General features: G+C 49.2%; 1 protein-coding gene across 5 annotated transcripts in view; it reads right to left on the bottom strand.

Annotated features, from left to right (window-relative positions):
• The window catches only part of ARHGAP39 (Rho GTPase activating protein 39), a 149,755-nt gene that overhangs the window by 46,389 nt on the left and 77,480 nt on the right, over window positions 1-25,886 (bottom strand). For 4 of the 5 annotated variants that reach the window (XM_080379241.1, XM_080379243.1, XM_080379242.1 and 1 more), the window contains exon 2: window positions 17,598-18,029. In XM_080379241.1, coding sequence (XP_080235367.1) covers window positions 17,598-18,029 — 432 coding nt within the window. Of the gene's footprint in view, window positions 1-17,597; window positions 18,030-25,886 lie in introns of those variants that run through there. The other variant, XM_080379244.1, reaches the window with a different exon arrangement.

Here is a 25,886-nt window from a genome sequence, read left to right as displayed (position 1 = left end):
GGAACATAGGGGCTGCCTTCTAACAACTCAACTGGAGTCAGGTCACTACCAAAGCAGGACCATCAAACCCAACAGGCAAAGGCTGAACTCCCTGCAGCCTTGTGTGATGGACAACAGCTTCTTCCACTGACATCAGTAAGGTCTACACCCCCTTATGTCCCACTCCTCCAGACCCCAGGTTTCATGGATACAGAGGGTTTTCAGCTCTGCATGGCTCTCTGGGACTGTGGGTCACAGCACCACACCAATGTGCATCAAGTCCCAAACCCAGATGCTGAGCTGCTGCCACAACAGCAGCACCAGACCTGGACCACACATGTCCCAGCTGTGAACAGATTCTCAGCTATTTTTTATAGCCAACATCCACCGAGCAATACACAGCTGTGTAAAACAGATGAAGGGATGCCTGGATGGCCGTCATAGGGTACAGCACAGCTGACAAACCAAGGCGAGCGCCTATGAAGACACAGGCTGAAGATGCAAGAGATGAGAAGAAAGACTGCAATGGCAACCTTGGAGCAAAGTCTCCTCCCTCCACTGCTTCCAACAGCAACGACAAGGAAGTGAGAGTGCACAAAAAGCAAGACTTTGTTGGGCCACCACCATGGGTAGGTACTCAATCCCCAAAACTACATACCCAGTGGGATGTGTGATGTTCAAGCCACCACCAAGACACTCAGTACCTGTACCAGCCATTCTCATTCAGAGGTCCACCTTCATGCTCACACCACTGATCTTTCTAAGAAAGTAACTTGGAGAACTAGACGCTTGGAAGGCTGCTGCCTTGGCCAGAAAAGAAACTGAAGGTGGTCCTTGCTGCAGATTTTAGCACCTGGATTTACATGGGATGCCAGCAGCAAGGAAGCGAACTGGTGGTAATGAAGATGCTGCATGGCCTGGTGAAGCCATAGATAGCTTGACAGCTGTGGGACAACCTACATAAAAAAACCAACACATTCACATAAGTGGTTGTACTGACAGCCCCTCTCATGTTGGGTGCAAAGATGAAGCAAAGAGGTCCTCCTCCTTCACTGATTTAGTTAACGTAGCACCACAGGCCTATTATTCTGCTTTACAGGAGCCCAAACCAATGATTGGTGTCGGTTTGAGTGAAAACTGAAGCAAGGCAATCAAAGAAAAACTTGCTTTCACAGGTGGGTTTCCTATGATGTTCCCACCAGACTTCACTGAGGTGGGTTGAGCGCTTCAACCAACCTCAGCCAAAGGCTGCTGTCCTCTCCAGAAAAGGATGGAGCAGCAGAAAAAGCACAGTAATTCCTCAGCAGCCCCTGACTGCTTGCACAGCTCCACGCAGCTCGCTGTCTAAATCGACTCATCCAGCTGCAAACTGAGCTGCAAGCACAGTTACAAGTTGCTCTTCCGACCTGGCTGCAGAGAGACATAGGTACCGAAACACCACCATGGGTTTCCCATGAACATCTGCAGAAGTGCTCTTAGGCAAAATCTGCACCTTAAACAACTCCTGAACTCTGTGGGTATGGGGATAATCTAGAAAGCTCAACCCAAATTAGTTTCTGAAGTGGAAGGAGAGGAATAGCATTAAGAGCTTCCACAGACATGGGTCTGAGGACCACATTGCACACACAAGTCCTGATGGGCAAAACCATACCCAGAAATTGGCAAGAAGCTGATCACAGAAAGCAAAATCCTGCTCTAACCAAAAGGCTGACTGGTCCTGCTACAGCAGTGCCGCAATTGTGCTGCTTAGGTATTGGAAGGGTGCCCTGAGGTCTCCCCAGAAACCTTCTCTTCTCCAGGCATAGTCGGCCCAGCTCCCTCACCTCCTCCTCACACATCATGTGCTCCAGCCCCTGACCATCCTGGTGGCTCTCCGCTGGACTTGCTCAAGTTTATCAAGTTCTTCTTGTCCTGGAGAGCCCCAAACTACATACAGTTGCTCAGCTGTGGTCTAATGAAGAATAATTGCTTCCTTTGATCTACTGGCTATAGGCCTGGCGCTACAGCCCAGGATGCTACCAGCCCCCCTTGCTACCAATGCATGCTGCTCACCTGCATTCAGCACAAAGCTCCCCAGAACTCCTGGGTCCTCAGCGGAACTGTTACCCAGCCAGCCATTGCCCAGAGAGGGTTAGTCAATCCTGACCGCTACATCTGGCCTTGCTGAGCTTCAGGAGGTTCTTTCCAGCCTGTCCTCACTCCTCTGGGCCCCTCTGAACATCAGCCGTGCCCTCAAGCAAAGCAGCTGGTCTGCAGATGAGGGTGACTTCTGTCTGCTCCGCAGTTTATTGATAAGGATATGGAACAGGATAGGTCCCAGGATGGGCCTGGGAGGAGCTTCCCTTGCAGCTAACCATTAGGTTGGGTATCAACCATTAACTACCACCCTCTGAACTTGATGATCCAGTTTTTCACCCACCTAGTAGTGTCCCTGTCTAGACTTTAATGTCCCAATTTGAACACAAGGATGCCATGGAAGATACATCCAAAACCTAGGCAGAGTCAAGGCGGATGCTCTCATCATCCAGATAGTAGTCATACCGTCACAGATGGCAATTGTATTGGTCTGGCCATTCCCAACCACCTTTGTGTCATCCCTGTCCACAGAAATGGCTTCCAAGCAGACTTGCTCCATGATCAAGGTTAACGCTGACCAACCTTTAACTCAGGGAATTCAGGGCTGTGGGCAGGTTGCTTTTCCCTTAGCTGCCACCCTTGCAGATGCCACCATACCCCTGCTAATGCCACCCTCAGTGTGGCACTCCCTTGAGTAGCCTCTTCCTTCCCAACCCCATCATTTCTTGCCTACAACCTCACTTGCTTTCCATTTAAAAGAATCTGGTGAGCACAGCCAAAGCCTGCACCTCTGCAAGAATGAAGCTGAAGACCAAAAGAGACATCAGGAGACTAAAATGAGCACTAGTTTGTCACAACTTGAGACAACTGGCAAGACTATACGAAGCCCATCTCTCCAAAGTGGCAAGGTTGTACATTGTCTGTACCAGAGACGCTCACTACATCTTCCATGTCCTTTTCCTTCCACAAGGAGACAAAACCATGGTGGGGCTGATGCAACCATAACTTTAGCAATATTCTTTTCTCTTTTGTTGGTGGACAAACATCTGAAGCAAAATCCTTGCTCAAGACAGTGTGTTTTAAGTGCTTTCACTACGTTTCCCTTTCCTCCAGCTTCTGTTGGGAGGCTAAGCAGGATCAAGACTCTGTACCCAAATCCCAGTCCTGTTTGTACTATAAGATGTACTTAAGTCAATATACTTAGCTTTCTGGGACCATTTATTTTACGAAAAGCAACCCAGCCTTCCCCTAAAACTAAAAATGTCTGTAACTCAGGTTCTGAAGTTGCCCCTAAAGTCACTTTAACTAAACCAAACCAAGAGCCCTTCAATTCTGGATGGCACCAGTCAAGCAGGTGTTTAATGTGGTCTAAACAATGCACCAAAAATGAATTCAAATCAGTGCTAAGCGTCTTCACACTCATGCAGATGATGAAATTATTGCAAATATGTCAAGATATCCTCATGCCACACCATTTGCTTGGCAGGAGCTGCCTGTGCACACTTCACCCCACCATGTGCCCTTAATATTGTGACTTCCAGGGATTTGCCACATTTAGCAACAGCAGTACCGCTGCACAGGAGTACTGTGTCCAGCTCTGGAGTCCTCAGTACAGGAAAGACATGGACCTGTTGGAGTGGGTCCAGAGGAGGCCGCGAAGATGATCGGAGGGATGGAACGCCTCTCCTATGAGGAAATGCTGGGAGAGTTGGGGGTGTTCAGCAGGCTTCCAGTACTTAGAGGGGGCTTACAAGAAAGACGGGGACAGACTTTTTAGCAGGGTCTGTAGCGACAGGACAAAGGAGAATGGTTTTAAACTGAAGGAGCGGAGATTCAGACTAGATATAAGGAAGACATCTTTTATGATGAGTGTGGTGAGACTCATCATATGGGCACTGGTTGCCCAGGGAGGTGGTTGATGCCCCATCCCTGGAAACATTCAAGGCCAGGCTGGACGGGGCTCTGAGCAACCTGGTCTAGTTGAAGATGTCCCTGCCCGTGGCAGGGGGGTTGGACTAGATGGCCTTCAAAGGTCCCTTCCAACCCAAATCATTCGATGATTCTGTGACTTGCATTAGGCTAAGATGTAACAAAAATGCTACATGCATTATGCTAAATGTAAACAAAATGGTTATTCCACCATAATTGTCAATCTGAATGCTTAATCCTGAAACAGGAGGCCTTGTAACATGTTAAGTCTACTCTGAGAGACAAGAAACATCAACAGTCTTCTTACTGCAATGGGAAGAGATCTCCCCACAAACCCCAGGTCTCTGGCTCTTCAAGGGAGCCTGAGGCTCTAGCCGACAAATCTTGATTTTCACATCCTGGAGCTATTCCAGAACAACCTCATGCACCAACAAGCCTGGTGCTTGTAGCAGAACAGGCTCCAGAAAAACATGTTGAGCTCTTGCAGCTCCAGCCCATGTTGCAGCTGCACCCTCCTCACCATATACATCAAGAGCCGGAGGGTGCTCACAGCCTGACAGTGACTCCTGAGCCCTACGCTGGCCTGACCAAGGAAATTAAGGCAGCTTAATATGGGGAAAAACCCATCAAATTGAAATGCCACAAGATGAGTGCACCTTCCAGTTCCAATTCTCCTGCACCAACCACCACATCACCTGCCCAAACGCAGCCGGGACCCAGGACTCCAGGCTAATCCCCTGTTTGACTAATGGGATCTTGTACAAACCTAATTATGCTGGAGCCAGATTCCAAAACTGATTGCCAAATGTCTTCTATGACAATTGCTAAGACGGATGCCTGGGCGAGGTTTTCAACATGCTACTGAGATACAGCAGCTGCTGCTAAAAGCTCCCAACATTTGCTGTCCAGTGGTGGCACTGCTTCATCTCAGCACACACAGGGCATGTGTACTGTAAGGCTGATCGGCTCCTGTGCTTGCAATGCTCACATTTCCCTGGCACGATGCTGATACAACCCTCAGCGGGCACAAAAAAGAGTGGTGAGCCTCAAAACTGCAGAGAGGAGCAGGAGCACCAACATGAACCCTGGCGCCTGAAATGCCACTAGCTGCTTCTGTACTGCAGTGAGGTGTGAGAAGGAGCAGCATACCCGGAGGAGGGGCACATCTGGACCTGCCTCTCATCTCCCACCTCTCTCAGAGCCAGTGGTGTTTGCAAAAGGCAGCTTTGCTTTTTTTTTTTTTTTTTTTTTTTTTCCCAATGGGAGCTCTCTCCTGGCATGTACCTTCTCTCAGCTGGGGTGGAGGACACTTGGAAGGTGATTTGCCATTAAAAACCTGAACTGTGGATTGCAAAGGCTCCAGTATAGACACAAGTTTGCTTCTGGTAGCATGGAGCATGGGAACCTCTGGCAGAACAGCAAACTTCTAACAAATTATAAAAAGAATAAATGAAGCATTCCCGCATACCCGCCCCGCCCCCTCCCCCCCCCCCCCCCCCCCCCCCCAATAGGAAGTGGCACATTTCACAGTGGCTTGGAGACCAGCATTGCTTTTATTTTTAAAATAAGGGAAAGTGACTTGACTGAAATAGCACAGCTCGATGGCAAAGCCAGGAATAGAAATGAAATCCCAGCACCTAATCCTCTGTTCTAATCACTGGCCTGCAAGGCTTCATACTCTTAATTACAGCCACTGCTTCTAATAAAAGTTAAAAGATGGTTTTCTTTGCAGTTATGTAAACTGTATTTTGGGTCTGATGATCTACGTAAGCACTTGGCTGCATTAGACAAATATCCGTCTAATCCGAGTCCTGTTTTGCAGCAGGCAGCAGAGAATTCAAGAGAAGGATATTAAAAAGAAACAGAACTGAGCGCTTTGTCCCCGATTTCATCTTAGAGCTTAGAGCAAGAAATTCAAGATATGAACATTTTTCTCTAAAATATTTGTGAATGGTATGAGGAAGTGGAGCTAAATCTTGAGATGCTGATAGCTTTGTATTGGAAAGGCATTTTCCACTCACAGTCGTCTCCAAATATCCACATACTTTTTCAACTGGTTCACCACCCAACAGCTCGGCTCACATCATTATTGCTGCGACCACAGTAAGTGCGCAGAACCAGAGCAGGGTGAGTGAAACCAAATTAGTGAAGAGGCCCATGACACTTGTTAAGCCCAGAAGACATGTTTCTGAACACCCTCATGATAAAGGTCACATCTGGTGCAAAACTCACTCAGACAGGTGGGGCAAGACCCAACGTGGCCAGCACCTGAGCACCTGTGGTGCTGGCAGGGGGGGAAAGGAAAGTGAAGCCAAAGGAAGCTGAGTGAGACGTTCTCCCATCCAGGGGGAATCAAATTATCCAGACAAAGTGGGGATACTGAGAGATAGCAGCTGAAGAAGGAGTATGCCTGCAAAGACATCCATCATGCTCCGGCTGTTCAAGGGCACTGCTGCTCCCTGCTGGGCAATGCCCCATCCCTGAAAACAGTCAAGGTCAGGTTGGACAGGGCTCCAAGCAGCCTGACCTAGTTGAAGATGTCCCTGCTCACTGCAGGGGCAGCTGGACTAGATGACCTTTAAAGGTTCCTTCCAACCCAAACCATTATTCTACGAACTTCTCTAGACTGATGGCCAGAGGATCCAACATCAGCCATGAAGCCCACCCTGAAGTGGTTCAGTACTTGAGCTTCTCATAACAAGGTGAGCAGAAGCATCCGTGAAACCATCAAATCTTCTCTCGATACTTAAGAGAAGGCAGCAATTGTTGGCAACCTATAGTAGGTGATCACAAGAGGTCACTCACCCAATATCCATACGGATACCCAGCAGCAGAAACACAGGTCAACCCAACTGACTTCCATGATCCTCATGATCTGCTTAGAGGAGCTACAAGAAATGTAAAGGCATGAATAGAACAGAGTATTTCTGTTGGAAGGGACCTACAATGATCATCTAGCCCAACCGAGTTGCTCTTTGACCAGCTATGCTCACTAGAAGAAAAACATAGCAATGCCAAGCATCAGCAGATGAGAATCTGACTTGGAGAGAAGGAGTGCTGGGCTTTTGTCATGATACGGGTGGGAATGATCCCGGCTAAGTTAATAACAGGGATAAAACAAGACAAAAAGACATTGGAAAACTGAATTTGGGAGCTTGGCTCTGTGTGCAGCCTCTGTGCAATGCACAATCTGCTTGCAGCATGTGAAAGCGATGGAGGAAGACACATGGCCTTGGAAAGTGATTTCCTGCAGAGCTCTTGCCTTTAATTACAGTCTGAAAACCCATTCCCACCATGCTGCAGATGAAGCTGTCTGTCTCCCCCAGCCCCAATGGTTCCAATTAGCATCCTCCCCACCATCACGCCTTACAAGGTTTGTGAAATTTGGGATCTCATGCAACCAACAGAAGAGCATGAAGCTGGGGAGCTGCTCGGTAATCATTAAACCCAAAACCTTCAGAGCAACTCAGCTGTGACGGATTCAGCTGTTTGAAATGGACTGCCTGAAGGCTGTTGGGTGGAAAAAGGAGACTGAGCCCCAGCCCTGCTCACCTGGGTGCTGGAATATCCCATGTCCTGAGGACATGAATCCTTATATTAGGCAAGGTGTGTCCAATAGAAGGTGAAAATGGGAAGTGAGAGGACACAGGAGAGCAAAGCAAACATGCACTGCAACTATTAGCAAAACCATATGGACCTTCTTCGGCACTCCACCATGGAGGCTAAAGCAGCAGCAGTTTGGAGCAGGTCTATGTAAAAGCCCTTGAGGTGGCCCTGGAAGCCCGTGCCATGGTCTGCTGCTGCACCCCTGGCAGCAGGTCAAGGTTGTGGTCAAAGTGGCATCTATTGAAGGTCACCGCCTCGGATCTTGCTGGGTTTGTTCGGTAAGGTGGAATCTTACATCTGCTGAAAAATAACCCAGTGACTATCTCTGCAAGGCTTACGGGGAGGAGGGAAGAAAGAAATGAGCATGGTGACAGAAACAGCAGGGGTGCAGCTGTTCTGCTACAGGCAGCAAATAAGAGGGGAAAAAAAAAGTCTCAAATTCAGTAATACCTACAATTTCCTCAAACGTTCCCTTCCCCCAGGCTGGCAGCATCCCTGTAGCAGTGAGCAGGACTCTTCTGAGCCTGCTCTGAGGGCAGGCAGAGCCTGTGCTGAATTTTCTGCCCACCAGAGCCAAGGGGGAGGACCTTAGTCCCCTGACCTCCTGCTCTGCCTGCTGGCTGTATGCACAAATGCTTGCACAGAACACCCTGCGGATAAAACACCAGGAAGAAAAGGATTTGCAGTGGTACGCTGTGGTCTGGGTATGGGATGATGTCCCCGCAGTGCTGGAGACTGGCAGGGTAGAGGGCTTCTGGACAATCCTCCTTGCCCTTCTGTGACGGGAGGGACGATGCAGCTACTTAGGGCTCATCTAGATCAGTGTAAACGCAGACTATCTGATGTGGTAACAGCAGCCAGTGAGCAGACTCCAGGCTTCAACAAATTCCTCCTACTTTTTGTTCCTATAGTGGAACAAAAAATCAAATCTTCAGATGGTTTGGGTTGGAAGGGTCCTTCAATGATCATCTAATTTTTTTGTCCCCACAGGCAGGGACGTCTCCCACTAGCCCAGGCTGCTCCCAGCCCCATCCAACGTGGCCTTGAACACTGCCAGGGATGGAGCATCCACAGCTGCTCTGCAATCTGTGCCAATGCCTCACCACCCCCATCATAAGAGATTTCTTCCTTGTGTCCCATATGAACCCACCCTCTTTCAGTTTAAAACCATTGCCCCATGTCCTGGTAAAAAAGCCTGTCCCCACCTTCCTACAGCCCCTGTAGGCACCGAGTGGCCGCAGCCAGGTCTCCCCGCAGCCTCCTCTGCTCCGGGCTGAGCCCCCCCAGCTCTCCCAGCCTTTCTCCGCAGCAGAGGGCTTCCAGCCCTCGGACCTTCAGCTAGAAGAAGCTCCTGACTCCATGCCTTCACTCCAAGAGTCAGTCAGGCACATATATCAAAAAGGAGCAGGTTAGTAACAGCTATCAAGAACCTGGCACATTCTTTGGAAAACTCTTCCCATGGTTAATTATTGCAGCATTAAATATTGACCAAGCTTTATGGACTTAACCCATAAAAATATTGTTTAAGCCATGGGTGGCCCTGTTCCAGCCTTAGGATACTGGCAGACCAAGACACCCATTTCTAGATGAACACACAATGGAGGCATGAAGGACACCAAATGCTGTTTCAGAATGAGTCCTTCCATGGCATGCATGCAGAGAAGTCTGTACTTTCACAGGTCACTTTGGCTGCTTGCAGAGTGTTTTCTAGACCTTGGGAGCGGTCGCTCATGAAGCAGAAACATTCAGTCCTCTGGTGCCAGCAGATGGAGAAGGCAACAAGGAACAGAACTTAATTATTGCCAATTTCAGAAATGCCAAAACAGCACTCCTAGAGCTTTATGGGTTTTGAATGTATCCTCCACACCCTTCCCCTGTGAGAAGCCCTCAGCACTTGGGTTCATCAGCTGGAAGGGGACAAGTGGCACCCTAGTTGTCCACTCCAGCAGTGATGGTCACATCCCTCCTCTGCCCGAGCTGCCTGTGCCAATGCATCAAAATAACCCTTCTGTAACCTCAAGGCAGAACAGTTAATCAAGTTGTGGTGTTTAAGAGATGGCAACCCAGAAGAAAGCCCATCCTACAAATCCTGCCTGAACCTGCACTGAAGCCAGGCCCATGCATGACCTTGCAGCCTGTGCAACCACTGGCAACTTTCTGTCCTGGGTAGAGTACTCCTAAGTTGAGAAGAAGCACTTGCTCTTGGCACAGGGATGCAGGCGACTTGTGCTTCCCATGATGTAGCTGGTCTGTTGGCATGATGTTGACCCATCTGCAGGAGAAGCGCTCCTCAACACACAAACCCTGAGATGCAAAGGAACATGCACAATGTAGCCAGCACCCACAAAATCTTCACACTAGGCATGGAGATGTCATTCAGCTGGGAAAATCCAGCTCTTGGGTGAAGAAATGCTCTGAATTCCATGCATTATGCTACTGCTGGAGGCAAGATGTTGGGAAGGAAGGTTTTGGGGATCAAGTAGCCCTGCTGCACTGTTTTCTGAAGTAACTCCACATCCTTCCTCAGTTTCTCTTCATAGTGGAGGCTTGTTTTAGAGGAGGGCTGAGTATTCCTGCTGGGACCTGGAAAATCCCCATGCAGCAGATGCTGCAGAGACTTATGTCATTGATCCACCGGCACTCCAAACCCGAGCACGGCAGGTTTTCCCCACAGCCTTTGGAAAAGTACATAAATTCAGAGAATTGCAAACAAAATTGTGGTTTTGTTCACTCAAGGCACAGAGAAACAGCTTTCCAGACACTCAAAACACACATTTTCTAGGTTTGAGCCATCTTTTATACCACAAAGCTGCTTTTTTGGGCTCTTGCAATTAGAAAATGGCTGCTGCCTGCATCAGGGAGAATACTTTGTGTTTTAAAGCCGTGCATTTACCTGCAGCTGCTCTGCTCTGCCCAAGACACCTGACAGGACCTATTACCATCACACATTGACCCCAGACAGCTCCGGTGCATCTCAGGGATTGGCTTGTAAGAGAATACCCCTCAGCTATTTCAGCTCAGCTACACTTAATCCAGGAAGATTTAAGTGCTGCATTTTGTCTTCTCCAATATCATGATGCCTTCAGAATCACAGGAAGACCTGCAAGAAAAGTTCAAGTCTTGAGAAATAACTCAGGCACAATTTCACAGCAGATGGGACTTTGGTACAGACCCGCTGTTCTCAAAGAGTCCTGGATGGTGGTCCAAGGAAAGCTCTTCTGATGGTCAGAGAAGATCCACCTGCTTGTCCTTCAAGCCTCCCCTTGTCACTCCTCCCTGGTGAAGCAGGAGTTAGAGATGCTGCCCACTGGCAGCACAGCTGAGTCCTCCGTGGATGACAGCATGAGCTCCAAGAAGGAGGTCCCCTCTGCCCCTCCAAAGCCTTCTCCAAGGATTTTGAGCAATAGGAAGACTCTGCACGGACCAATAACCATAGACACTTTCAGACAGCGTGGAAAGTCCCAGTGACACAGAACCCAGCTGACGTGCTGGCTGCAGCCTGCTCCGAGATTTCACAGCTGTCATGTTATGCTTTGTAGAAAAGTTACCATTTTAAGACAAGCAAGGCAAAGTCTAGGGCGAGCCACCATAAGCAAGAAATCCCTGCTGGGAAGGGCTCTACTTTTGCTGACCACCAAGATAAACCTGTTACTGAGATCCCGAAGATGAGCAGACACTAGCTCACTGAACTGAGACAACACAGCATTGCTTCCTACCGCAGTCTCCAGAGCCAGATCCAGCTGCTAATTATAGCTACGTGCAAATCCCATCTCACTACAGCAGTGCCAAGCAAGTCCAGCGAGATCCAAGTGCTCGGCAATAGCACATTCCCTGTGGATGCAAGGGCTGACGGCATCCCCAACCTGCACGTGTGATGGATCCATCCCCAGCTTGGTCCACAGCTGCACCAAGGACACGAGGAATGGACTCAGAGCAGCCTCCACCATCTCCCACCAAACCAGATGCTCTGGTTCCTAAATCCTTCAATCACCACAGAGTGTGGGGCACCTCTGAGTGCAAACTCCAACAATATTAGTTGCTCAAAACTTGCCCACTTCCCCTGACCTCCCTTTTAAGACCAGACAAGTTCAGGAGGGAAACGCTTAGCCAGAAACCTTGCTGAAATGACTGTAAGAATACTGTGAAACATGAAGCAGGAGGTTCAACCAGATAATCTACAGAGCTCCCTTCCAGCTGTGGTTCTTCAATGAGAAACAAAACCAAGAACTGGAAAAACAACTTTTTACATTGTCCTACCAAGGAGACTTCAGCCATGTCTCTGACTGAAGGTGATTACTCAGCCTGCTCTCCACCCACCCTGTTTACTAGATTCACCACCTCCCCAGCCTCACAAATAATCCCCTTATGTTTCCTTCTCTTGATGCAAATTAAGTATTTCCAGTTGTCATCTCCAACACATCACACGATGCCTGGATCCATCCTCATCTTGGGGTTGTTAGAGTTGAGGATTAGAAACACCAACTGTCCCATGCAGAGGTGACCGCAAATAATTGCTTCCCCCATGGATACTGCACATATCGGCCCCATCCCAGGGTGCCTCCTTGGCTGCCCATGGACAACAAGGCTCAGATGCAACCCTGGGTGCTGAGAGATCAGTGATCCCAGGAGCTATCTACCAACACCCTGGAGCCCTGCAAGTGCTCAAACAATGCCCAGCAGGTCTGGCCTTACCAAAATCAGCCCTTGAAGGCCATCCCATCCCTGGAAACACTCAAGGTCAGGGTGGATGGGGCTCTGAGCAACTTGACCTAGTTGAAGATGTCCCTGCTCCTTGCAGGGGTGGTCGACTAGATGACCTTTGAAGATCTTTTCCAACCCAAACCATTTGATGTTTCTATGACCCCTACAACAAGGGGCTGCAGCAACGCTCTTCATTGAGGAAGACTGAAATAGAGCAGTTTGACCCTCACCTCCCACAGCCGGCAATTATACACCCACCAGGTCAAGGCCAGCACTTTGGTGGGCAGACAGCCATACGGCATCAGAGATGTCACTGAAAGCAGGGCTGGAGGTGTCTTGAAGGATCATGTAAGCTCAAGATCTGGCTCACTATCAGTCACCACTTCACGTCTGCTTGCCCAGGGCATCCATGGGTGTATATACTTCAATGCTTGCAAGCAAAAGATGAAGGGAAAATAAAAAAAGCTTCATCCACAGGGTCACTGAGAGCTGGCAGCTGTCTGACCTTTGCCAAGTGGCTTCCTATTCATGCTTTAGGTACAACGAGGCATGGTACTCACTGCCTCCTTCTGCAGAAGTTTTCATGTCTTCAGATACTTTAAGCCCCACAAGAAACACGTGGTTTGTCTGCCTGTAATGTTCCTTGCCTGAAGCAGCTTTCCTAAGTTTTAAGACTTGGGCAGCTACAGAACAAGTATATTTTATAGAAATATGTGTTTTTTCAGCTTGTGCCTGGAAGTTGCTTGGGGTCAGAAACCAACACTAAAATGCAGAGATACCCTGAATGCTGAGAAGCTCAAGGCACAAACGCCTGAACCAGCTCTGCCCTTTGCAGCTGCTATCACCACAATCAAAAATCAATTTTTAATTTGCACAGCTCATGTTCGGCTTATCTGTCCTGGGCCTGAGAGCATCAGCCACTTTTGCAGATGAAATCTCTGCATCCCTGGAAGCTTTCCTGCAGATCAGTGTAAGCAAGCCCTCCTTCTTCATTTGCACTTCGCTACAGAAATCAGAGCCAGATAAAACCCCCTCTGGTCATCCAGCTACAGGGCAAACACCCCACCATGGCATCCCACATCCCTGGCAGCTGTTTCCAGCAGCATACAAGGCCTTCATGCCTGCCTGTACTTTACCCACTTCCACACCCATTCCACATGGATCTAACCATTTGCTGGTGTTACACTGGCGCTTCTACAGCTTCCCATCTGCCCCATTCCTGCTGGAAATGTCACGCCATGCCAACCATATTCAACCACATCTCCCCTTTCAACCCACAGCATCTCCCCTTCCTTGCAAAGGCTGCAGCAAAGACCATCCCACTTCTGGTGGGAATAAAGTTGTTTTTGCAGGCAGACTTCCCTTGTGGCAAGAGCTGTGAGGCTGTGTGGCACTGACAGACCATGCTGCAGCATCCTCAGCCCCTCCAAGGGTTCCTTAATGTTCAGAAATCTCTCCCTTAATGGGTCACAGTGACCTTGACGTGTCAGCAAAGCTTCCCAGGCTTTCCAGAATGCCCAGCCCAGTTGCTCAGGAGGCCAGGTCAGCGTAGGAATGTGATTTTTTCCAGCCAGGACATGGAGGTCAAGAGACTTTAGTGTGCTTCCACTGAAGCAGGATGCTGCCATGGTTTGGCTGAGCTGAAGGGACAGGATCATTTTGTCACCTCCAGGGAGGCAGGTAGAAACTGTCCAGTGAACAGGAATATCTGCTCCCTCTAGTGGCATCTGTTTTTTTAAAATTTTTGATTTATTTTTAAAGCTAGGAGACCTGGTATGCGCTCTGCTGGTCCCCAGCAAGGCCAAGACTACAAATTGCTGGGGCTGAAAGGACACACAACCCTCCAGCAGCAAGAAGCAAAGACTCCCCATGGCTGGCCTGCTCTTCTCCACCAGCAGGAGGTCTCGATGGGTTAAGCCTTTCTATTTGAGAGCCCAGGTGCAGTCCTTTCTCCTCCCACTCTACGAAGCAGCTTTGCATCCCTAAGCATTGGAAAAGGAAAGAGAACATGTGGGTGGAGGACACGAAGGATTAGTGACCTGCAGTGTCCACGCTAGCTTCTGTGGTCCAGCATGCAAATGCTATGGGGAATGGACCTTCACCCAGGGAGCCACTGATCCCCCACCTGTTTGGGCAGCAAAGCCCAGGGAGATCAAAACCCATTCACCCGATCCCCCTCAACCCTTCACACTGCTTTAGGAACAAGCTCTTGCTTCACCAACCAGCTCCTGGGCTGCACTCTGAGCGGCGTGGCCAGCAGGGCGAGGGAGGGGATTCTGCCCCTCTGCTCCGCTCTGGGGAGACCCCCCGGAGAACTGCGCCCAGCTCGGGGGTCCCCAGCACAAGCCAGGCAGGGACCTGCTGGAGCGGGGCCGGGGGAGGGACACGGAGCTGGTCCGAGGGCTGGAAGCCCTCTGCTGCAGGGAAAGGCTGGGAGAGCTGGGGGGGCTCAGCCCGGAGCAGAGGAGGCTGCGGGGAGACCTGGCTGCGGCCACTCGGTGCCTACAGGGGCTGTAGGAAGGTGGGGACGGGCTTTTTAGCAGGGCCTGGGGCAACAGGACCTGGGGGGCGGCTTTGAACTGAAAGCAGGAGATGTAGGGTGGACACAAGGAAGAAATTTGCAATGCTACCACCCGTGGGGGCACTGTGTACCATGACTTTCACCGACCTCCAGGTTCCTCTTGGAGCTGCTATGAAGTCTGGAGAAGACAGTGATGGGGAGTTTAAAAACAGATAGAGAACACCAGATTCCCATGGGCAACTGGGACCAGTTCAGCCCAAGGGCTGGGAGCAGCGAGCAGCTTGTTTACCAGCCGTGAGCTGAGTTGTTGGCTGTGTCCAGCAGGGAGAGGTGAAAGTCCATTCCAGGTGCTCGCTTGCAGGAGTAAGTACTTGAGAAAGAGAGCTGCTGAGCCCAGCCTGCTGCAACACAGAGCGCTCCCCAGAGGGCAGCATGTTATGAAACAGCAACTGCAATCCTAGAAACAAAACCCAATGATTCTGCTCTGCACACCCCAAAACAGGCTCCAATAGTGATTGCTCCTGTTCTTTGTGCCCAGGATGACTTCCCCTGCCCATCCAAATGCAGGTATGGGAGATGGGATCCCTTCACGCAAGGGCAAGTGCTGGGAAACCCTCTGGGCATGATGCAGGCAGCACCTCATTTATTTCTCTTGATGCTTGGCATTATCTACGCAGCCTGCAAGAAGGGCACATGCCAGGACAGGGCACATACCTAAAGACAACAAGCCACTTGTAGCTTAGCAGCATCAAGCTGGATGAAGGAGAAACTGGACAACCCAGAGGGTGGTGGGAAGGTGAATGTGGGTGGGATGGAGGTATAGAGAGAGCAGTGAAGCAGAGTTACAGATGTGGACAAGGGAAGTGTTTGGTGCTGGGAGGGAGGAGATGGGAGAGAGAGAGAAGATCTTTGCTCGCACATGGGCCAGCCACCATGACCCTGGGAAAAAGAACAACTGGTTTCAGCACAACTCCAAAGACTGCCTGGAGTCCCTTGGTCTTTACCCTGAAACTCTTCAGGAAAGGTGTTATTGTGCCATACCTGTGCAATGCCCAGCACGAAGGGGTGGGAGAAATATATTCCCCATTCCAGCTACGGTCAGACAAAGCAGGACGCAGGGTGGGCAGCAGGGTCCTGGCTATTCTGGATGTGGGTAGTTTCATTTGACAAAGCACTCCCACTCCAGAGCGAATCTGTATTCCCCACAGCTGAGGATTTACATGTTTCTGGGTGTAGCCCGCACAAGCGGTCTCTGACGGACGTTAGTTGAGGCCACAAGCTAGAAGTAGGGGATGATGGGCAGAGTACAGGAGGCTGCTGCCTGTAGCAGGTCACAGAATCATCAGATGGTTTGGGTTGGAACGGACCTTTGAAGGTCATCTTGTCTAACACCTCTGCCATGAGCACAGACACCTTACACCACACCAGGCTGCTCAGAGTCCTGTCCAACCAGGCCTTCAATATTTCTAGGGATGGGGCATCAATCACCTCTCTGGGCAACCTGTGCCAGTGCCTCACCACCCTCAGCATAACAAATTTCTTCCTTACATCTCATCTCCTTCTACTCTCTTTTAGTTTAAAACCATTACCCCTTGTCATATCAAAGGTCAGGGCTTCGTATTTTTGGGGATGGCCAAGCAAAGACTGGATTAAATAGCTAGCAGCACATACCCGGAACAGCCCCAGCTGGACCTGGCCACCATGGGCAGCCGTGTTTCCTGCAGTGAATGCCAGTCAGCTCGCCCAGCACCCTTGTGACTGAACACCGAAACTATCTCCCTCTCCAAACACCACCTGCCTTGCAAGGGAAGATGCCATCCCCACACTCAGCATTTTTATCAGGGAATCTTCCAAGAGCTCAGGGAGATCAAGCCTACCCTCACAGGCTAGACGCACGGAGGCAAGGCTGCGTCTGAGGTCCCACATGAAAGCACTTGCTGAGCTGGGAGTTCCTGTTCCCATCCTGCATGGCCATGAGATCACCCAGCCACAGTTTCTGTGTGCCAGCTGTAAGGAAGCAGAACTAGTTGCGAGCAGAAATCACGCTGCTGATTGCTCGCCAGTGACACTGTTGGGCTATTAACATTGTAAGAGTCATCGTTTAATAGAATACAAATATATTAAGTAATGAACTGCCTGATCTGAAGCTTGCAAGCCATAAAAGCATGAAATAAAGCACATGGAGCAGCAATGCAGATGCTTCAGTATGTTGTCCATATGCAGCTGAAACTTAGAAACTGGACAATAACTCACTGTTCAGTTTGAAACGTCTCCTTTACAAAAGAAGTCATCTCTGCTAGGAGCTCCATAGACCAGTGGGACAATCCATGGCTGCAGCATGAATCATGCTGCTTTGTTAGGAAGATCTTATCCAGGGAAATGATTTAAAACCACACCACTCTATAAAACCATGTAATTCAGAGGAAAAGAAATTATTTCTCTAATATGCCTTTCTGGAGGAAACACCTAAGTTGCCCCTAAGAAGGAGAAACACCTTTCACAGATGCTTTCACCTCTTCCTCCTGTAAGTGATTATTTTATGGAGGAGCAAACCCACTCTCCAAGACTTGGTGCAGTGACCCATGAGCAATCTAGCTAAAGGAGCCATCCACAAACTACATCTGCGCAAGAGAGAGAAAGAGCTGCAGGACAAGGACTCTGCTCTTCCACAGCACTGGGAGGCTACCAGGGTATCTGAACTCACAATTTAATTGCACCAACCCATCACCGAGCTCAGTCACACGCGCCTGTGATGTGACAGCAGAGACAGCCTTGCTTTTTTTACCTTTCCGTTTCTTCTTTCACTACGGCATACTGGGTTGACTGACGGCTTGATCTCTGCTCCTGCACCTTCTCGCTTCCCTCCAGTTCCTGCTCCAGGGAGGAGCTGGTGCTGCCCTCCCTGCTGACATTGCTGCTCCTTCCGGGGCTGTTCTCTGTGGAAGCCCTTGGTGACTCCGTGTTCTGCTTCAGGGTCTGCAGCTTGGCCAGAGGGATGATATCGCAGTTCTGCGGCCGGTGCCACACTGTCCTCTGTGTGGTGGCATTGTAGTAGTAGAAACGGGAGGTGTTGGGGTCAAAGAGCTCCCACCACTGGTTTTCATTTGTGCGTTTGATCCGCACCCCAGCAGGGGGGTCCCACACACACTCCCCCGTGATGAGGTTGGCGTACATGCGCTCCCGGGTTCGAGGCTCGATGATTTCCACCCATTCCAGCCTGAAGGAGAACAAACAGAGACAGAGAGATATTTCAACTAGATGACCTTTGAAGGTCCCTCCCAACTCAAACCATTCTCTGATTCTATGAGCCAATGCTTGCAGCGAGTGCTCAGCAGCATTTCAGGAGGCAAAATGGAGAAGAGCAGCTTGGGTGAGGACAGCAACTCTTTCCTCCTGCCTCATTGATGCCGAGTCCTGCAGCATTATTTACACTAAAGAGAGTATTTGCAAAGGGCTGCAAACCAATTCCTAGTTTTCAGCTCCTGAGGGAATTCAGCAAGTCTGTAAGCCAGCTAAAACACATGCCCAGGTTACAGCACCCCAGCACTCGCTCCGGCTCACAGCTTCCACCCCGAACCCTCTGTGTTTTACAGTTGGAACTCTTTGGGACACAGCCACAGCATATTCAGCACGACGTCGGCAGTACAGGGCAGGGGGAAGATGAGAGACTGGATGGACCGAGCCCAGCCAGAGGCACCAACCTGGTGATGAACTTACTTTTTCTGCAAGACCACCCCGCAGCTCTGTGCTGCCACCCAGACAACCAAGCCTGGCAGCATATGCCCATGCAAGACTTGAAGACGATGGCTTTGACCCCCTTCAGCCCAGCTGGAGTAGCGCTGCTCCCCGGCACGAAGCCCGGTGTGCCGGCACTGGGCTCCCGCACGGCTCTGCCAACACCCCTTTCCTCTGTCTTGATTTCAACACCTGGCAAAGGCGCCAGCTCTCCGGCGTGTGCGTCCCACCCCCAGCACATTCCCTAAACCACCCACCCCGACACACCTCGAGTCAGTGATAACCACAGGCTGCATCAACACCGAAACCTAGTGATGGGAGGGATGAAGCCAGCGAGGACCGAACAGACCTGACCATGACCTTGGCTCCGTGTGGAGGAGTAGAACAGAATAGAATAGAGTGGAATGGAATGGAATGGGGGAGAAGAGAAGAGAAGAGAAGAGAAGAGAAGAGAAGAGAAGAGAAGAGAAGAGAAGAGAAGAGAAGAGGAAGAGAAGAGGAAGAGAAGAGGAAGAGAAGAGGAAGAGAAGAGGAAGAGAAGAGGAAGAGAAGAGGAAGAGAAGAGGAAGAGAAGAGGAAGAGAAGAGGAAGAGAAGAGGAAGAGAAGAGGAAGAGAAGAGGAAGAGAAGAGGAAGAGAAGAGGAAGAGAAGAGGAAGAGAAGAGGAAGAGAAGAGGAAGAGAAGAGGAAGAGAAGAGGAAGAGAAGAGGAAGAGAAGAGGAAGAGAAGAGGAAGAGAAGAGGAAGAGAAGAGGAAGAGAAGAGGAAGAGAAGAGGAAGAGAAGAGGAAGAGAAGAGGAAGAGAAGAGGAAGAGAAGAGGAAGAGAAGAGGAAGAGAAGAGGAAGAGAAGAGGAAGAGAAGAGGAAGAGAAGAGGAAGAGAAGAGGAAGAGAAGAGGAAGAGAAGAGGAAGAGAAGAGGAAGAGAAGAGGAAGAGAAGAGGAAGAGAAGAGGAAGAGAAGAGGAAGAGAAGAGGAAGAGAAGAGGAAGAGACGAGACTATTTTCAGTGGGAAGGGACCTACAACAATCACGTAGTCCAACTGCCTGACCAATTTAGTGCTGACCAAAATCTAAAGCACGTTATTAAGGGCATTGTCCAAATATCTCTTGAACACTGACAGGATTGGAGCATTGACCACCTCTCTAGAAAGCCAGTTCCACGGTTTGACTGCCCTCTCGCTAAAGAAATGCTTCCTAATGTCCAGCCTAAACTACCCCTGGTGCAGCTTTGAGCCACTCCCACACATCCTATCACTGGATACCAGGGCAAAGAGATCAGCCACACACTGCTTGGTGCCCTCTGTGCACCCTTATTAAATTAGGATTTGGTCTCATGTTGGCCTCTGCAAAGAGTATGGAGCTCATCACTAAAATATGGAGCAGAAAATGGTTGATCTTTCTTCCCATCACCCCATCCCCTGCTGAGCTAAGGGCCAGGCACCATCAGCCCAACGTGGTGACCCAGCTGACTCAGAAACACAGCGAAGGGGGTTACTGAAATCATAAAGCAGTAAACAAAGCTTAGAAATGCAAAAGAGGATTAAAGAAGTTGTAATCCCAAAGAACAGACAATTTAACCCATTTTTCAGATTACCCCAAACACTGCAGGTGTCACCTTTTGCTAATTCAGGGAATACCAGAGGCTTTTGGGCAGCCACATCTTATTCAAATTATTCATTTTTTGTGTGGGTTTATGTAAAAAGAGACAAGGGATGTTTGTATTAACTAAAATTTCTTACTTGGAATTTGTCCTCATCTGCATTTGCAAGTCTGTTAAGAAAGGTATAGAAATAGATAAGGAAAAACAAAAAGCCCCCAGTAGTGCTAAGTGAAGCTTATCAAACTAGGTGGCACTTAAAACTGACACATTTAGTGAGTCAGACAAGTGACTGATCAAATCTCGCAGCCTTTTACTGGGAGCGGGTCCCCTGCGGGGTTTTCAGAAATGCTCAATTTGCTCAAGCACTTGCAAGAAGGAAAGTCCTCGTGGGGTGGGGGCACTTACCTGTCCCCCGGCAGCCGGAGGCACTGGCAGCCTGGCCCCAAGCCCCCTGGCTGGTCCAGCTCATCTTCCAATGCAATTTAAACCACAGGATTGAAAAAAAGGAGCGGGCTTTTCAGGTGCCAGAAGTTCCCAGCTTTGAACAAACATATCTAAATGATGAAAACGTCTCCACCTCTTCTTGGCAGAGAGAGAAAAAGGTGCAGTTAAGCCTTTCCTTGCAGAACAGAGACTAAAAGCACTCGGAGATGTGTAAATCCTATACCAGGCCTCGTCTCATTCTGCAAAACTCAGACCTAACGAGCAGCCTTAATGCAGCATGACAGTACAGCTGGAGGCCAGCTCAAGCTTTGCAGAGTTAATTATTTTCTCCAGGTTTCCACTGAAGGCTTTAATTTGGCTCTGAGCATGATGCACCGACCCAGCATTTTCCACTGAAATGATTCTGGCCCTAGACCGATGTCAGCACTCAGCTCCCAGTTCTAATTCTTCTCTTTAAAATCCCCTCCACAGGGTTAAGAGCAGCTGCTCCAGCAAGGTTTTGGATCTTCCTACCAAGAATATATTAAGCTATCTGATCAGGGAGGAATAAAAAGTCCTTCATCCAGGGCTCTTCTAGGGTGAAATGATAGCTCAAGAGCTCCACAGTTATCACAGGGAAGTAAAAATAGACTGGACTGGACTGGGCTAGGACAGGGTAGGGTAGGGTAGGATAGGACAGGATGGGATAGAATAAAAACAGCCCCATTGAGCTTGAAGAAGATGAAGGTCTATTTGGACCCAACAGAAGCGGATCATCATGGGCTGTAAACCAGCCAAGGTAAAAGCCTGCAGCACCTCAAAAGAAAAAGTTAGTACGTTAAGAAAACACAGGACCTTTTGTCCTAGAGCCCTTAATTTCCTCTTGGTTTTCAGTGTGAATTATCAGCTTAATAACCTTGGGCAGTGTCTGGGCTACAGGTCCTCTCTCTCTGCAACATTATTTTCCCTGTTGTTGGAGAAGAAGGAATTTAGTGTTCACATTTCTCCTCCCTCCCCAGTCTTTTAATTTACTGGGGTAATTCATCAACTCAAGCAGCTCAATACGCCACACCTTTGCAAAGCAGAGGATCAATAGCCAAGGGCCAACCTCTGCAGCCCTGCACTAGACAGCAGAAAGGGAGAACAAAAATCTTCGATCAGATAAACAAATCCAAGATTCTTCTGCCTGAAAGTCAAACAAAATCTACGTGTCTGGAGCAGCTGGACCTGTGGCACAGGCAGGGAAGCTGATGTACTCATGATAGCAAATTTGGAAACAAAACCTCACGGGATTAGGAGACAGGGCTCTAATAAAGGCATGTCTTATTCCAGACCCTGTCTTAAATTTTGCAAAAAACTCCCATGTTGCATTTCCCCCCCCCAGAAATGCAAACTCCAGGGCTAAAATTCCTGAGTATTTGCCCAAAGTAAGAGTCCACACACCATACTTCTCAGGTATGACACAACAGGACAGCAGTGGGGATTACAGGGAGATGGGCAATGTGCATAGTTATGGCACAGCTAATCTGGGTACCACATGCAGTCTTGACCCAGAATTAGCATTGTTATTTACTGCACCAGCCAAAAAACCTCCTTGAGGAATAGCAGAGGAGTCTGCGCAAGCTCTGGTAGCCAAACAGACTCGGACCTATCTCACTGTAGCACTGTGCAGTGCAGTAATCTGAATTTAAAGAGCCCGTTGAGTATGGTCCATGACAGTGCAGACCTTATTGCCGTGGGGTTAAAGGGATTTATAACTGATGTAGAAAAGTGGAAGGTGCTCGGGGAGCCCCAGACTCACAGTGCTGCCTAGAAAACCTCTGCCTCATTGTAAACGAAACACTCCAAAAAAGTCCAGAGACTCACCAAAACTCCATTTCCCCCCTGCACTGTCCCAAAAAAGAGCCCATTTGAGGCTTGGATTAGATTTCTGAAAATGCAAAGCCAGTTGAAATGAACCCTAGGCTTAGTTTAACTTTGTAACTTTATTCAAAAGGCCATGAGAATCAACTGAACTGCAAGTTTATTTTGCTATTTAAGAAGAGGATTGTCATCCTGTGCTTCCCTGGGAAGGAGACTCGGTCCTACAGCAATGATGCTATGTTTTCCTTCCTCCACCCCAGAGCAGTACAGGATTGGAGACTTGGTGACAAATCCCGAAGAGAACAAATACCTGCCTCACCTCACTGCTGTAGAAACCAGGCAAGGACATCCCACTGTTTGGGTCCTCTGACTCATCTTTGTCAGGTGTTTCCACTACGTGCCCCATCGGTTTAATGGTTGTGACACCAGTTGCTGTGTATTTAATGCCCGGCAATGCTGCCTCCTTCGAAACTTTTTTTTTTGTGTGTGTGTGTGCTGTATGTTGAGAATGAGGGATGCTGTTGGTCACCCCTCCATGCAATAAGCGCAAGAGCACCCTCCTGATGGGCTGCGGGCACGGGCGGTGTGATGAACCTCTCACCCCTGCGAGGTTCAGGCTGTGATGCAGAACAATGGTTCATAACAACAACCCCAAGGCGTGGGGGCCATCAAAGGGCTTACAGCACTCGTGTTGTGATTTGGGTTTTAACAAGCCAGAATTTGTGTCATTAAGTTTAATGTTAATAACGGACGCTCTAGAGCAACTTGGGTGACCCTCATCCAGACATCTCTCCAGAAAGCCTCCTCCAGACACCACAGAAATTAATGCCACCGGCCAATCCGATTAGGAAAAGCTTAAATTACAAAGTAATTTACACTTTAAACGACTTGGAATTTATTGATAACTGCAGATACAAGGGGAAAAATAGCTGAGAAAGCATCTTTCTGTATCAGGGTGTAATGGGGTCCGAAATCCCCTCCGATTCAGGGGGCATCTCGGTCAGAAAGAACAGGCTCAGAGCAAGGACCTCCTGTGTAACTGGAGGGGGAAGAAGCTGGATTGTTTGTGGTGTTTTTTTTTTTTTTTTTTTTAACTCTTGAACCTTCCAAGAAGGAGTAAACTATGCCCAGGAGGATCAAGCAGAATCAGCTTTACCCAGAACTGAGGCTTCAAGTTAACAAAGCAATAGCAGTTCAAATTGCCACTCCTCAGTGAGGTTTTGGAGACCTGGTCCAAGCCTACCCTAGAAGAATGAGAGCAAGACACTTGGAGCTACAGCCTTTGAGGTGCTCTGCTCCCCCAGATCAACCCTGGGTGATGGCTTCGGCATGCTGGCATTCCAGATCCAAACATGTCCAAGAACAAAAATCCCCTGTCAGTTCATGATCCCACAAGGACGATGACTCCCATCTCATTCTCACCTTTAGAATTAAAAACTAAACTAAAATAAATTAATCATAGATTCATCAAATGGTTTGCATTGGAAGAGACACTTAAAAGTCTTCTAGTCCAACCCTGCTGCCATGAGCAGGGACATCAACTAGATCAGGTTGCTCAGAGCCCTGTCCAACCTGACCTTGAATGTTTCCAGGGATGATCTATAATCTATAACGAATCTACACTATGTTGCTTTGATTCTTAAACACCCGGACTCTGAGCAGAACAATTTTGTTATTACGCACGTTGTTTTATTTGTTATGCATGTTATCTTGCAGGAATATTTTACTTAAAGCAATTATTTTAACCACCAGAAAAACATAGTTCCTTGGTGCCAAGATTTAGAAAGCCCAGGCTGATGAACACAGACAGGCACAGTGCAGATACAGAACTGCTGAGCACCAGCAATAAAACAGTATTATCAGTAGGTAGGTAATAGCAGAATATCAAAGTGTTTAGGAGCTGGGGATTTTTTCTGTACTAGTAATTTCAGTGCCAATGAACATTTTTACGAAAATACATCATTAAGCTGAAAGGTATAATAGTTTTTCACTAACTGGCCTGACAGATGCAGGAAGCTTGAAAAAATCAGGACAGGCTACCAAAGGAGCACAGCTTCTTCTATAGCAGCTGGAGCTGGTAGAAAAGCTTCAAGTGGGATGGAGTCACCCCCCAAAAAATCCTGCCTTTCCCACTGAGCAGGAGTTACCTGCTTAGGGTACAGGTGCCAAGCTGGGGAGTTCTTAAATGGAGAAGCAACATGCCACAAGGGCTGGCTGACATGGGATCCTCAGCCAGCCCACAGAGACCAGGCAAACAGCTTCTGCTTCTCCACTGTTTGCTCCCTTGGAAAGCCAAACCATGAAATTGCTGTGCTGCCCGTGCACACTGGTCCTCACCCTCCTCATCCTGCCTAGGGAGTCATGCTGATAGATGAGCCCCAAAATTGGGCATGCTCCCACCAAAATCCCAAGACAATTATGTGGTTGTTTGACTCCAGCTGTCCTGCATCCACCATACCACAGTAATGGTCCTCAGGCAAATCTCTTTCTGATGGTCACAAAATAATTTCAGTTCCCCTCCGTTGCAGTGAACTAGGCTGAACCACATCACCAAATCTTCTACATGAGGGCAGCAGAGCAGTTGCTACAGCTCAATGGGCAAAGAATAAGTGAAATGTGGTTTGGGTTGGAAGGGACATTTGAAGGTCATCTAGTTCAACTGTCTGCCATGAGCAGGGACATCTCCCACTAGACCAGGTTGCTCAGAGCCTTGTCCAACCTGACCTTGAATGTTTCCAGGGATGGGGCATCGATCCCCTCTCCAGGCAGCCTGTGTCAGTGCTTCACTGTGCTCACAGCAAAGAATTTCTTCCTTGTGTCCACCCTTGTAGAGGGATGAAGCTGGGTTAATTAACATTGATAATATACAGCTGTGGGCTGTCTTGGGGGAAGGGGTGTGTTGGCTGATGTAGATAAAGTGCAGGTGTGGCTGGTTCTGTTAGGAGGCTGGGCAGCCAATGAAGAGGGAGCAGCTGAGGAAGAGAGGAGGAAGAAGCAGAGAGAAGAAAGAGAGAACATGTGCCCTGGATGAGGTGAGACTAGGACAAGGCAGCAGAAGGACTGGCATGAAGAGTATGTTGGTATGAGATGGTAAAAGACTTTGTTGCAGCTGGCTAGTTTGGAGAGTGCTACAACACACCATAAATCTCCCCCTTTCAGTTCAAAGCCCCCCCCCAGGTCCTGTCCCCCAGGCCCTGCTAAAAAGCCCGTCCCCACCTTCCTACAGCCCCTGTAGGCACCGAGTGGCCGCAGCCAGGTCTCCCCACAGCCTCCTCTGCTCCGGGCTGAGCCCCCCCAGCTCTCCCAGCCTTTCCCCGCAGCAGAGGGCTTCCAGCCCTCGGACCAGCTCCGTGTCCCTCCCCCGGCCCCGCTCCAGCAGGTCCCTGCCTGGCTTGTGCTGGGGACCCCCGAGCTGGGCACAGTGCTCCGGGGGGGTCTCCCCAGAGCGGAGCAGA

This window comes from Falco punctatus (genome assembly GCF_963210335.1).
Source record: "Falco punctatus genome assembly, chromosome: 3".
Taxonomy (NCBI): Eukaryota; Metazoa; Chordata; class Aves; order Falconiformes; family Falconidae; genus Falco; species Falco punctatus.
The sequence above is the reverse complement of the archived record's forward strand: the minus strand, read 5'-3'. Positions and strand labels throughout refer to the sequence as shown.